Source organism: Epinephelus lanceolatus, chromosome 20, assembly GCF_041903045.1.
Source record: "Epinephelus lanceolatus isolate andai-2023 chromosome 20, ASM4190304v1, whole genome shotgun sequence".
In the NCBI taxonomy this organism is placed as follows: Eukaryota; Metazoa; Chordata; class Actinopteri; order Perciformes; family Serranidae; genus Epinephelus; species Epinephelus lanceolatus.
In genome coordinates this window covers 39,303,698-39,316,080 of record NC_135753.1, presented here as the reverse complement: position 1 = coordinate 39,316,080, position 12,383 = coordinate 39,303,698, and the positions used below count along the sequence as shown (strand labels likewise).

At 45.8% G+C, this 12,383-nt stretch overlaps 1 protein-coding gene across 1 annotated transcript; it reads left to right on the top strand.

Annotated features, from left to right (window-relative positions):
• Window positions 1-11,780, top strand: LOC117264318 (apoptosis regulator Bcl-2-like). The gene is made up of 3 exons (XM_033638198.2): window positions 1-951; window positions 2,420-2,763; window positions 9,569-11,780. Exons 1-3 carry the CDS (start codon window positions 768-770, stop codon window positions 9,695-9,697), a joined length of 657 nt encoding a protein of 218 aa, XP_033494089.1. The 5' UTR covers window positions 1-767; the 3' UTR covers window positions 9,698-11,780.
• Window positions 11,781-12,383: the final 603 nt, after the last annotated feature.

Here is a 12,383-nt window from a genome sequence, read left to right as displayed (position 1 = left end):
AAATGACCGCGAGCCGGAACATTTCTGTACCAACCAGACACAAGAAACCTTCATCATCATCATCATCACCATCTTAATGTCTTTCAATTTGTGACTCTTTGGGACGTGAGTTTGGCGCTGAGAGCATCGATGGAGGGGAATCCCGACGGTCACACCGAGGAGGCGTGACCACCGGCTCTGTGTGTGTGTGTGTGTGTGTGTGTGTGTGTGTGTGTGTGTGTGTGTGTGTGGCACGTGCAGCGTCAGTGAGGGCGACAGGAGTTGATTCTGCTGTTTCCTCCGCCGCCGCTCAGCTCCGACATCATCTTCATCATCATACATGTTGTATGTGCACAGCTGACCGACTTCCTGTCCTCACAGTGAGTCCTCTTCATCATCAGGATCAGCTTCACCCGACCATCATCGATCCAGTCTCGCTGTGGACTGATCGATCCTCGCCTCGGTGACCGAACAGAAGAGAACTGGTGTTTTAAACCTCAGTGTGTTCACAGCTGAGGGACTGACACCTGAGCTGCTGGATCAAACTGATTATTGATCGATCATCGGTGATTGATTAGCTGAAGAAGATGAAGTGTGTTCACAGCTGAGGGACTAACACCTGAGCTGCTGGATCAAACTGTGGATTTTTATCTTCAGATCACCTGCAGCACCGTTCCTGCTGACGTCATCAGGTGTCGTGCTCCTCCGTGACGATCATGTGTGAAGTCCACCGGCTGTAACGGCAGGTTGTCGGTGTGGCAGTGAGGGACGGCGGCCTGGAGGGGGCGATGGCCGCCGCCTACAACAGCCGGGACATCGTGGAGGATTACCTCCGCTACAAGCTGCTCAGCACCGGCGTGTCCTGGCGCGACCCGCCGCCGGCCCGGACGGGCGGTCAGCGCAGACACCACGCTGTTGCGGCGCCTCCATCTTTGTCAGGGAGATCTGAGGGGGCGATGACGTCACACCAAGGTGAGGAGGTTTACTGTGTTGTCGTGGCAACTGTTGATGGGTTCACGCCCACCTGTCAGTGTCCAAAAGTTGATTATGACGTCATAACAATGAGTTAGTAGTCTACGTGTTATTTCTCTTCAAACTACTACTGGTACTTTTACTAATGTGACTGTAAGTACTGCATCTGTCACTACGAGCATTACTACAACTGCTTTAAGTACATCAACTACTGAGAGTACAACTACCACAAAAAGGCTGTTCCCACGGCCACTACTAAAGTTACTAGGCCTACTAATACAAGTACTAATACTACTATTGTTACTACTACTACTACTAATAAAGCTACTAGGCCTACCTCTACAAGTACAAGTACAAGTACTGCTACTACCAGTAAAGCTACTTCTACCACATGTACTACAACTACAAATAAAGAGAGTAAGACTAAACATATTGAAGCTACTGCTGCAACCACAAACAGGCTTCAGCTACTACTACTACTTCAACAGTTAAAAGTACTACGCCTACCACTACATGTACCATTACTACTACTATACTACCATCACAAGTACTAATACTACTACCATGGGTAGGCTACTACTACCACAACTACTATTTCAGCTACTAGGACTATGACAACAAGTACTTCTGTTACAAGTACAACAACAAGAAGTACTACTACTACCGCCTAGAGTACAACCACTGCTAACACAAATAAGATGCTACTACCACTGCCACAAGTACGAAACTACTGATACTAGCACCACAAGTACTACTACTGCTACTACTACTACTACCACAACTACTATTACACTTACTAGGACTATGACTACAAGTACTACTACCATCACAAGTACAACAACTACTACTTCAGGTGCTACAACAACTACTACTACTACTACAAGTACACCAACTACTACTGCCACCACTGAGCATACAACTACTACTAACACAAATAGGCCACCACTAGTACTACTACTACTAAAGCTATTAGGCCTACCACTACAAGTACGAGTACTGCTTGCAAAGCTACTTCTACCACATGTACTACAACTACTACTAAAGCAACTACGACTGAAACTATCGAAGCTTCTGCTAACGCCACCACCACTGGTACAAGTACTCATACCTTTAAAGCTACTACTACTTCTACTACTGAGCACTACGCACCACTCTGCTCGTCCTGTTATGATGTCATGTGATCCTTCTTTGCAGACCACCTACTTTTTCTTGTGGTATGATGTCACTGCTCATCGTACAATGTGACATCATAATCATAAGAGAGAAGAAGAGGGCGGGGTCAGGTGACATCACCTTGTTTTGCTTCCATTGTGATGATGTCACCCTGTTTTGATATGATGTCACGTGTCTTGTTTCCTGTCCTGGTTATGATGTCACTTTTTACCCCCCTACCTTTTGTCTTGCTGCTGTCTGTTCCTGGTAATGACATCGCTCATTTCCCCCTTGATCATTTGCCGTCTCCTCCTAGATCCCTGCTTGGCGCCGCCCCGGCTGCAGGCCGTCTTGAGGTGGGCAGGAGATGAGCTTGAGCGCCGTTACCGTGGCGACCTGTCGGCCCAGGTGTCGGCACTGCTGCTGTGCGACGGCGGTGGGTCGGCGCGGCGGCGAGGCCTGGCGGCAGTCAGGGATGAACTGTTCAAGGATGGGGTGAACTGGGGACGTATCGTGGCCATGATGGAGCTGGGTGGGGCTCTGTGCAAAGAGGTGGTCAAGACGGGCGAGGCGCGGCAGGTGGACGACATTGCCGGGTGGATGGAGGAGAGTCTGGACTCACCGCCGCTCCGGAGATGGATAGACGACCACGGAGGATGGGTAGGAGGATGCATGTTGTTCTTCTTGCTTCTTTCTTTAAACCAAACTGCATTGAGTTTTCTGTGGATCTAACGTAGCACTGGCCCTCGCCTCCTTTTGTGTCCACGTTGTTCATCTCATCTCAGAGTCTGTCTCGTACTCGCCCTCTCAAACAAGACTGCATTCAGTTTTCTGACAAATTAGCGGGTGGTATAAATACTGTGAGAGGTGACTGGTGGATGAGGAACAGGTGAGCAGGTGGACGAAGGAGTCAGATGACTGGGGCCACCTGGTGGACAGGTGGAGAATGGCAGGTTTGGAGGCTGGAAGAGCCTGAGGCAGTGACAATATGAATTTTGATGAATCAGACTGAGACACTGTGAATCTATCAGTCAAAGCATGTGTGGGTCTGTTAACAGGAGAAAATATAAAACATTAAAAATATAATGTACTGTGGATATCGTAGAGGCTGTTCATCAAAATTAAACGTCTCTTGGTTTAAAAGATGTTTTTATGCCTCTGTGCCGCAGTAGCTGTGGCCATAGGCATTATGTTTTCAGGTTGTCTGTCCATCCCATTCTCATGAATGTTATTTCCCAAAAATGCCTTTAAATTTGGCACAAACGTCCACTTGGACTCAACGATGGACTGATTAGATTTCGGTGGTCATAGGTCAGATGTCAAGGTCACTGTGGTCTCGTCTGTCTCATTCTTGTGACTTGATCTCAACTACACCTTGAAGGATTTTTTTTTCTTTCAAAATTGGCACAAACGTCCACTTGGACACAAATGTCTGACAGGATGAGACATCATCACTGTTCCAGGACAAGGTTTACGGGTCATCAGGATTCCAGGCTCGTATGGTCTTTATCTGGGTTCCAGGGGGTCCTTGAAGGGGTCTGAGCCCAAGGGGTCTTTGACAGGGCTCCAGAATAACTTGAACCCCTCCTGGGGTATTTTAAAAGATCCTGGGGGTCCCTAAAGTGGTTGTTAAGGTTCCAGTGGGTCTCGTTTGGTTTCCAGGGGGCTTGAGAGGGCTCCTGTGGTGTTTGATGGGAGGTCAAAGGTCCTTGAAAAGTACCCGTGAGTCCTTCCAGGAGTCACTGAAATAGTTCAGGGGTGGTTGAGAGGGATGGAGGGGTTTTTGAGGGAGATCCAGGATGGTGTCCCTGTGGTTTCCTCCGTCTGGATGGATTGATGTCAAATGAACAGCTTGAGACAATTAATCAGAAATCAGTGAGAGATATTATCAGTAATATCAACATCATGGTCTGTGGTAAATCTTCTTACTGAACGAGTTATATGGTTTTTACAACCATAAAATTGTGTGTGTGTGTGTGTGTGTGGTTCAGTGGGGAGATCAGATGTGACTCACATGTGATGTATTTTGGTTCGAATGCAAATTTTATGCAAAGTGCAGAAAATCCCTAAAACTCTGCAGAGGAACTGTGTGTGTGTGTGTGTGTGTGTGTGTGTGTGTGTGTGTGTGTGTGAGACAGTGAGAGGGTGAAGGAAAGAGTGAGAGATATGCAGACAGACAGACAGAGAAACAGACTGTTCAGACTGAAACTGAGACAGAGACACAGTAAACTAAAGATGGATGTGACTAATAACTGGCAGATTCTTTATCGGCCCAAAAATGCCCATATGACCTGAAAACAATGGTTTGAAAAGTCTGGTTGTTCCAAACTTCCTCTGGAAAATTGTAGGATTTATGAAGACAACCAAAACAGACAAAAACCAGCGGCTCATTATTGGCGTTATTCCAAACTTCTACTGGAAAACCTCATATTTAAAATCAGCTTCCTGTTCATGGCTCCATTCATCAGAAAGTTAACTGGTATATGCCAAAACACATCATTAATAAAAAACTACCAAACCTCCATTTAAAGGCTCTGATTTACCACCAGCTCATGTCAGTGGGGCGAAAGTGGGGCTGATTACCCAGAACCCTAACGGGGAAAAGTCTGGAACAAAAAGTTTGGTTTTGTTTGCAGTTTTTAATTTCTAAATAATTAGTGCAATAACTAAATGAAAGTTAGCTGAATTAATTGAGACTGAACTTTGTATATAAAGAAGTAGGCCTGAGGCCTGACACACCCCAGGTGCTCCGACATGTTCTCCTTGTGTCAGCGTGGGTTTCCTCCAGGTGCTCCGACATGTTCTCCCTGTGTCAGCGTGGGTTTCCTCCAGGTGCTCCGACATGTTCTCCCTGTGTCAGCGTGGGTTTCCTCCAGGTGCTCCGACATGTTCTCCCTGTGTCAGCGTGGGTTTCCTCCAGGTGCTCCGACATGTTCTCCCTGTGTCAGCGTGGGTTTCCTCCAGGTGCTCTGACATGTTCTCCCTGTGTCAGCGTGGGTTTCCTCCAGGTGCTCTGACATGTTCTCCCCGTGTCAGCGTGGGTTTCCTCCAGGTGCTCCGACATGTTCTCCCTGTGTCAGCGTGGGTTTCCTCCAGGTGCTCCGACATGTTCTCCCTGTGTCAGCGTGGGTTTCCTCCAGGTGCTCTGACATGTTCTCCCTGTGTCAGCGTGGGTTTCCTCCAGGTGCTCCGACATGTTCTCCCTGTGTCAGTGTGGGTTTCCTCCAGGTGCTCCGACATGTTCTCCCTGTGTCAGCGTGGGTTTCCTCCAGGTGCTCTGACATGTTCTCCCTGTGTCAGCGTGGGTTTCCTCCAGCTTCCTCGCACAGTCCAAAGACATGCAGGTTAATTGGTGACTCTAAATTCACCCAGTATCAGCTGGGATAGGCTCCACCCCCGTCTCCCTGAACAGAATAAGCGATTACGGAAAATGAATGAATGATACTAATTACATGGAAAAAAAATGCAAACAAAACCAACACACACTACAATGCCCCTCAGCTTCGCTCTTGAACACATGAACACGCTGACTGATTAAAAACCTCTGATTAAAACACATTCTCTGTTTACAGCTCAGTTCAAAACTTCAACTGGAAAACCTGAAATTAAAAACCATCAGAGACGACATGAGACCCTGAACACAGCACACACAAGTTTCACTTTCTATTTATATTCTCTCCTGTCACTGTGGTTTCCTTCAGTTTTATCTGCTGCCTGATAAGACGTGTGTGTGTGTGTGTGTGTGTGTGGTATTACCTAGAAATATGTTTCCAGGTAATCTGTGTGGTTGAGTTTCCGCTTCAGGCTTCAGATCAGCTGACAGACCGTTTCTGTAGAAACTCTGCTTGAATAACACATAAATACTTACACACACACAGACACACACAGTGGATGTGTGTGTGTGTGTTTTTCATGGATTTTCAAAGGGAGTCTGGCAGTGACTGTTCAGAGCTTTTTAAGAGCTGAGCAACACACTAACACTGCAGCAGGAGAAGCTGTGTGTGTGTGTGTGTGTGTGTGTGTGTGTGTGTATGTGTGTGTGTAGTTAGCTCTACGAACACAGGCAGTGGTGAGCCGAGCTGCTTTCTCAGAATTCAGTTCCAAAATTTTCCACTGACACGCTGAGATAGATCTGAGCACAGGACACTGATGCATGTTTGATGATTGTTTTAAAAATATGACCTAAATAGTTTTAAACAGATAAATCATATTATAAAGTTTCTCTCCTGTCAGCGTGATAAAGGTCCAGCTGTGCAGTGGACAGAGGAGTGCTCCTTACTTAAAGCTGGGGCAGAATAACCTCCATCATTTTGTAATCGAAGTGATCTGAGAGAGACCTAGACGTTTGCACCTCCTCTTGTTTCGGTTTTCAGGACAAACACACAAACCCTGGACTGTCATCCAGGACCCTGCTGTTTGCACCTCGTCTGAAAGTAGAGCCAAACCATGATGCCTAACCACATGCTCTTTGCTGCACAAGGAAATAAACGTGAAGGTGTTTGACTGATGTGATACGTTTATTTTGAAAACAACTGTATTTATAGTATAAATATATGTTCTGTACTGTTCTTCATTTCGCTGGCTGAGAATTAAACATCATTAAACACGTCATTATAATGAAAGTATAATTATTTGTATCTGTTGATGGAGCAGAGATGAACCTGGACACCTTCAGCTGATGAACTTAACCTGACTGACTGAACTCACAACCGCTTCTTCTTGTCTCTGTTGTCTTTTGCCTCTGTTGTCTGTTTTCTCTGTTGTCTCTGTTGCCTGTTTTCTGTTGTCTCTGTTTTCTGTTGTCTCTGTTGTCTGTTGTCTCTGTTGTCTCTGTTGCCTGTTTTCTGTTGTCTCTGTTTTCTGTTATCTCTGTTGCCTCTGTTGTCTCTGTTGTCTCTGTTTTCTGTTGCCTCTGTTGTCTCTGTTTTCTGTTGTCTCTGTTGTCTCTGTTGCCTGTGTTGCCTCTGTTGTCTCTGTTTTCGGTTGTCTCTGTTGCCTCTGTTGTCTCTGTTGCCTGTTATCTCTGTTATCTCTGTTGTCTCTGTTTTCTGTTGTCTCTGTTGCCTCTGTTGTCTCTGTTGCCTGTTATCTCTGTTGCCTCTGTTGTCTGTTGCCTCTGTTGTCTCTGTTGCCTCTGTTGTCTCTGTTGCCTGTTATCTCTGTTATCTCTGTTGCCTCTGTTGTCTCTGTTGCCTCTTGTCTCTGTTGCCTGTTATCTCTGTTATCTCTGTTGTCTCTGTTGTCTGTTATCTCTGTTGTCTCTGTTGTCTGTTGCCTCTGTTGTCTGTTGTCTCTGTTGTCTGTTGCCTCTGTTGTCTCTATTGTCTGTACTTCTTTAGCACCAACTTTAAAAGTATCTGCATCTTTCTCCTGCAGAGACAGACCAGTTTAATTACCTCTTTAACTGGGACTGAACTAATTACCTGGATGGTTTTACCAGCAGGATGTATGGATTTGATTGATTCATTTTACTGCACGCTGCCTCTGCTACAATCTGGTGTTCATTTGTGTCATTTTGAAACAGAGCTTGTTCGTTTAGTCCTGCAGTAACTGGTTTAAACACCCAAAGAATTTCTGCTCAAACCGTCAGAAACCGTCTCAGCGAAGCTCATCTGCCGCTCGTCGTCCTCACCACGGTCTTGACCTGACAGCAGTTCATCGTCGTAACTGACCTGAGGAGGCAACTGCTTCCCTTCGATGGCGTCGGACCCATCGACACGCCATCCATCTGCCGCCATGACCAACACGTTCTCACTCCCAGCTCGTCAAATATCGCTGCTTGTTCAGCTGACTCGCACTAGCTTCCCTCCTGCGTCTGGTGTTGACGTTCAGGTACGCTGCGTCAGTTTACGCTGCGTCAGTTTACGCCTGTGACATGTACTGTGTCTTTTCAAAATAAACTTCTGTTTTCACAGGAAATGCACAGTTTCTGCTTGTTAGACACGAACAGTCTTTTTCAAACTAAACATACGTTGATAAAACACCTCGTATTTAAGTTTATTTCATTCTGCAACAAAAGCATGTGGTCAGGTGTAGAAAAAAAACAATGTAGTTTGGCGCTGCATACATACAGGAAGTGAAGAGCAGCTCCCCGGTGAAAGACCTCCCGTCCTGCGCCCTGTAGGGCGATTTTCCAGCTCCTTAAGTTACGTTGTTGTCCCACAGCGTTTCAAACTGACGCCTTCCGGCTGCGTTCTAAACTCACACTGCCCAGTGGCGTATCATACAGCTGCAAGAGGAGGGTTTATTACAGGTGGCGACACTTAACGACTTAGGGATGAGAATGGGCCGCCATGACCTCATATCACAGCGTGATGATGCAGGAAGCTGAAAACATCCCAGTTGTTTCACAGCCTGCAGACTCACCTGACGTGTCACCCACTGAGCATGTGTGGGACGCTCTGGATAGGCAACTCAGACTCACCTGTGTAGTGATGATGATGATGATGATGATTCATCAGACTCACTTGTGAGCAGCTCAGTGACACAGATTTTAAAGAGGAATATATCTCTAAGGTTTGAGATCTTTAACTTGAAAAATATTGGGTGTAGATGAGACTTTAAAGGAAAGACTCTTCATCCTGTGAAACACAGACATTTATGTGTGTGTGTGTGTGTGTGTGTGTGTGAGGAACTGTGTCAAAGAAGGGTTCTCCCCTAATCACCATATTACTGTTCCACATCAGCACACACACAGCACGCAGGGAAAGAACCCAACACTTCCTCCCTAACCCTCGCCTCATCTCTCACACAGTGAACAAGCAGCCGTAACGTTGTGGTTAATGCAGTTCTTCGTCTCTGTGTCGCACTGACTCTGTTTGGTATCTGAGTGTGACACGTCCATCTGTCCGACCTGCTCCTGTTTGTCCTGTGACACTTGTCTTCCATCATCATGCTATTCATACAAGCTCCATGCATCCTGTTTGCCTTTCACATTAAGAGCCCTGTAGTGTTTGCAGTGGACAGAATCCCTTCTATTCCCTACAAGACTTTTATTGTGAAATGTTTGCCCCAGCAGTACTTCACATGTAGCTACTGACATCTTGTGGCGCTGACACGTTACTACAGACTGCACCCACAGTGACAGGTGGTCATCCAAAGTGTGAACATAGCGTCTGCACTATAGTGTTGAATTTATGAAATTAAACTGATGTTAATGTGAATGATTTATATTATTATATTCGAATAATAATAGAGACATAAAGATATAATCATTCTGTGCTCCACTGTCTCAGCTGTAAAATACTCTGTGCCATAAATCAACTGTGCAACATTCCCCAATTTATTCGTTCTAACACGACTGATGCACTTATTGTTCTTATTCTCATTATATATACTTTACATACTCAGCCTTTTATATGTACTTATGTTATATACATTTTGCATACTGGTGTTAAGCACTTGTTTTATTGGTCAAACAAAAGACAAAGAGCTGACTGCATTTGTCTCCTGTCTCATGTCCCAGGATGCCTTTGTGGAGTTGTACGGTGAGTCCAGACCTCCAGTGAGCTCCTGGTCTCTGAGGACAGTGGTGGGACTGGCTGTACTGGGAGCAGTTGGGGTCACACTGGGAGCCCTGTTTGCCCAGAGATGAAGCCAGTCTGATCCAGTCCAGATCAGAGTGTTGGAGCTGCAGTTCCTCTGACGTCCACCAGGTGCTGCTGTGATCAAACTCAGACTGTGTTGAAGTGAACAGAAAACACTGCTGAGCTTCACTGTCACAAAGACAGAGGATTTTCAAAATAAAAGTTCCATTCAGGAAATGTTTGGCTTCACAGTCAGCGCTCGCTCATGTCCCGTCAGCTGATGGAGTGAGGTCACAAGTCAAAGACACGACGATTATAATGACTACATGTCATAGCTCCTGTTGACGGGGTGTGCCACAGTAACGGCTGTTGTTTACCTTAAAGTTTCAAAACAACAGCATTCAGTCTGTCAGTGATGAGGACAAAGACACCGTCAGCTGTGGACAACCTTCATCACCTCTTCATCCGTGTAAATCAGACCGAGCAGGAGCTGTTCCTCTCTTCTGATAGGCTAACAGTTTCCATCTACTTCCAGTCTTTGTGCTAAGCTAGGCTAAACGTGCCAGGAAATGATGAAACAAAGCTTTAGAGGAGGATCCACGACGACTCAGGACTGAAGACACATCAGCAGCTTTTCCTTCCTGCTGTTTCCACTGACGGCTTTGACCCCGTAAAACCTGAGCTCCTGCGGCGGCTGCCAGGAGTGCACGGCCCCGTTTACATCGATCTAAAATAACACCCATAAGAAGAAGAAGGTCTTTCAGCAGCAGAATACTGACGGCTGCTGGAAACTGTCGGGAAGCTGTAGTTTTTTTGTTTTTTTTTGCAATAGCCAACTAAAAAGCGTTTGTAACAGAATTACTGCAGCCTGTTAAAACCATGGTACAGTAATATGTAGACACACAGGCTGCGCAGTGTCAGGTCACATCACACCAGAAGGTGAGCTGCTGATGTCACTAACAGGCCGACACACAGCTCGTCCTCATTTATTTTGTTCACTCACAGAACAGCCATAAACATGAGATTGACTTCATCTGCAGGGACAGATGAGCAGACACAATATGACAGCAGTTATGAGGATTGTAATCCTTACTTCATCGTTTCCATGGCAACTAGGGCTCTGGCTATCGATTCTTTTAGTGTTCTATCATTTATTGTGGCAATTAATCAGATAAGAGATACTGCGTGATCTCATGACATGACTTGAGCTTTATTAAAGAACAAGAGTCATTTATAACAGAGACAATAAAAGTCTCTGAAATGAGCAACACGTTTGTTTCTCTTCTTGAAAGTCAGAGCAGTAAACTCTCACGCTGTCACAAATAACCAGTGCTGGGCAGCAGCGTCACCACAAGTAGCGACGTTACGAATGTCACAGCATTCTCAGGAGCGTGGTGGTGACATCACTAAAGCCTGAGTCAAACAGGCATGTAGGCGATAGAGCTGCCACCCGTCCCGTATAATACAGGGTGGTCCCATATTGTCCCTGACTGAGTCAACACAGGACGCAGTTTGTCCCGTGTTTCTGTGCACACAGCACTCTGCTGCAGACACTGTGCTTCACATGTTGGGAACAACATGAGAAATATTAAACCAAGAGGAGACAGGTCTGTCACTCACATGATGAGAGGAACACATAGTGAGCTTTTTATAATCATGAAGGAAGAGCAGAGAACTTTTGATGCAGTTTATAGGGTCTCTTTGATGTGACTGTATGTTGACATGACTGTAGCTGCACAGGCAGAGCAACACAAAGCCTCCGAGTGTCTGTAGAGAGTTTCCTCACAGGAACACAAACCATGTGACTTCCACTCACCACTTTCACAATAAAACTAATCAGACTCCAGGTAACAGGAAGACTGTTCAGGTCACAACTTTCAAAATAAAAGCACAGCCTCAGGCCTTTCCCAGAGCGGACCCTCCCCACTCTGTCTGTTTGAAGCTCTCGTCATCACGGCGGAGGGAGTGACTCCAGCAGCGAGCTTCAGGACGAACTCTCTGCAGCAGGAACAGGAACTGTCACAACTTGTCACAGAGACACATAAAACATCTTCATATCACTGGATGGATCACTTCTGTTTGATGTTGTTTACCTGATTGTTTTTGTCATCAAAATAAGTAATAAATAAATCTATGAATAAATCAGTAGAAATAAAATGTGTGTGTGTTAGTTTGAGCAGTTTATGTTTGTACAGGTGGTCACACAGAACTTTATTTGTACTGAGCGTCCAACGTTGTAGTTTTAATACTTTACACCATACTTGAGTCTTTCTGTCAACATTCACTTTTGCTTTGCTTCATTTCTTAAAATAAATGTACACCAGGGCTGCTCAACTGGCGGCCTGCGGCCACACCTGGCCCAACAGTGGCCTCCCCGTGGCCCAGCTCAGGATGGGCACTGATAACAGATATTAAACGGGCTCAGGGCAAAATATTAAAGAGCAAAACCAACCAGCTTGTTATCACGTCACTACTGACATGACATACAACATCACATCAGCAGAGTCATTTCAGTAATCGAAATGTTCCGATTACTCTGATTTTGTCAGGAGGAATGATGACAGGAACTCTGCTGCTGCAGGTAGCCGGACTACAACTGTTTCCACTGTGAAAAACACGTCCTCAAACCTCCGGTCTGAAACACCTCGGCTGCGACTGACAGCACAACAACATGAAGCTCCAGGAAATACATGTTGTGCGGCTCAAGAATTCATCGTCAATGGTGCTGTAATGAGACCCTGCCAGGCTCTTCAC

What these genes read in the sequence shown, in the direction of transcription:
- LOC117264318 (XM_033638198.2), top strand. Translation starts at nt 768, where the DNA reads ATGGCCGCCGCCTACAACAGCCGGGACATCGTGGAGGATTACCTCCGC. An exon ending in GGCGATGACGTCACACCAAG is followed by an intron (nt 952 to 2,419) that starts GTGAGGAGGTTT and finishes GTCTCCTCCTAG; the next exon opens with ATCCCTGCTTGGCGCCGCCC. An exon ending in TAGACGACCACGGAGGATGG is followed by an intron (nt 2,764 to 9,568) that starts GTAGGAGGATGC and finishes CTCATGTCCCAG; the next exon opens with GATGCCTTTGTGGAGTTGTA.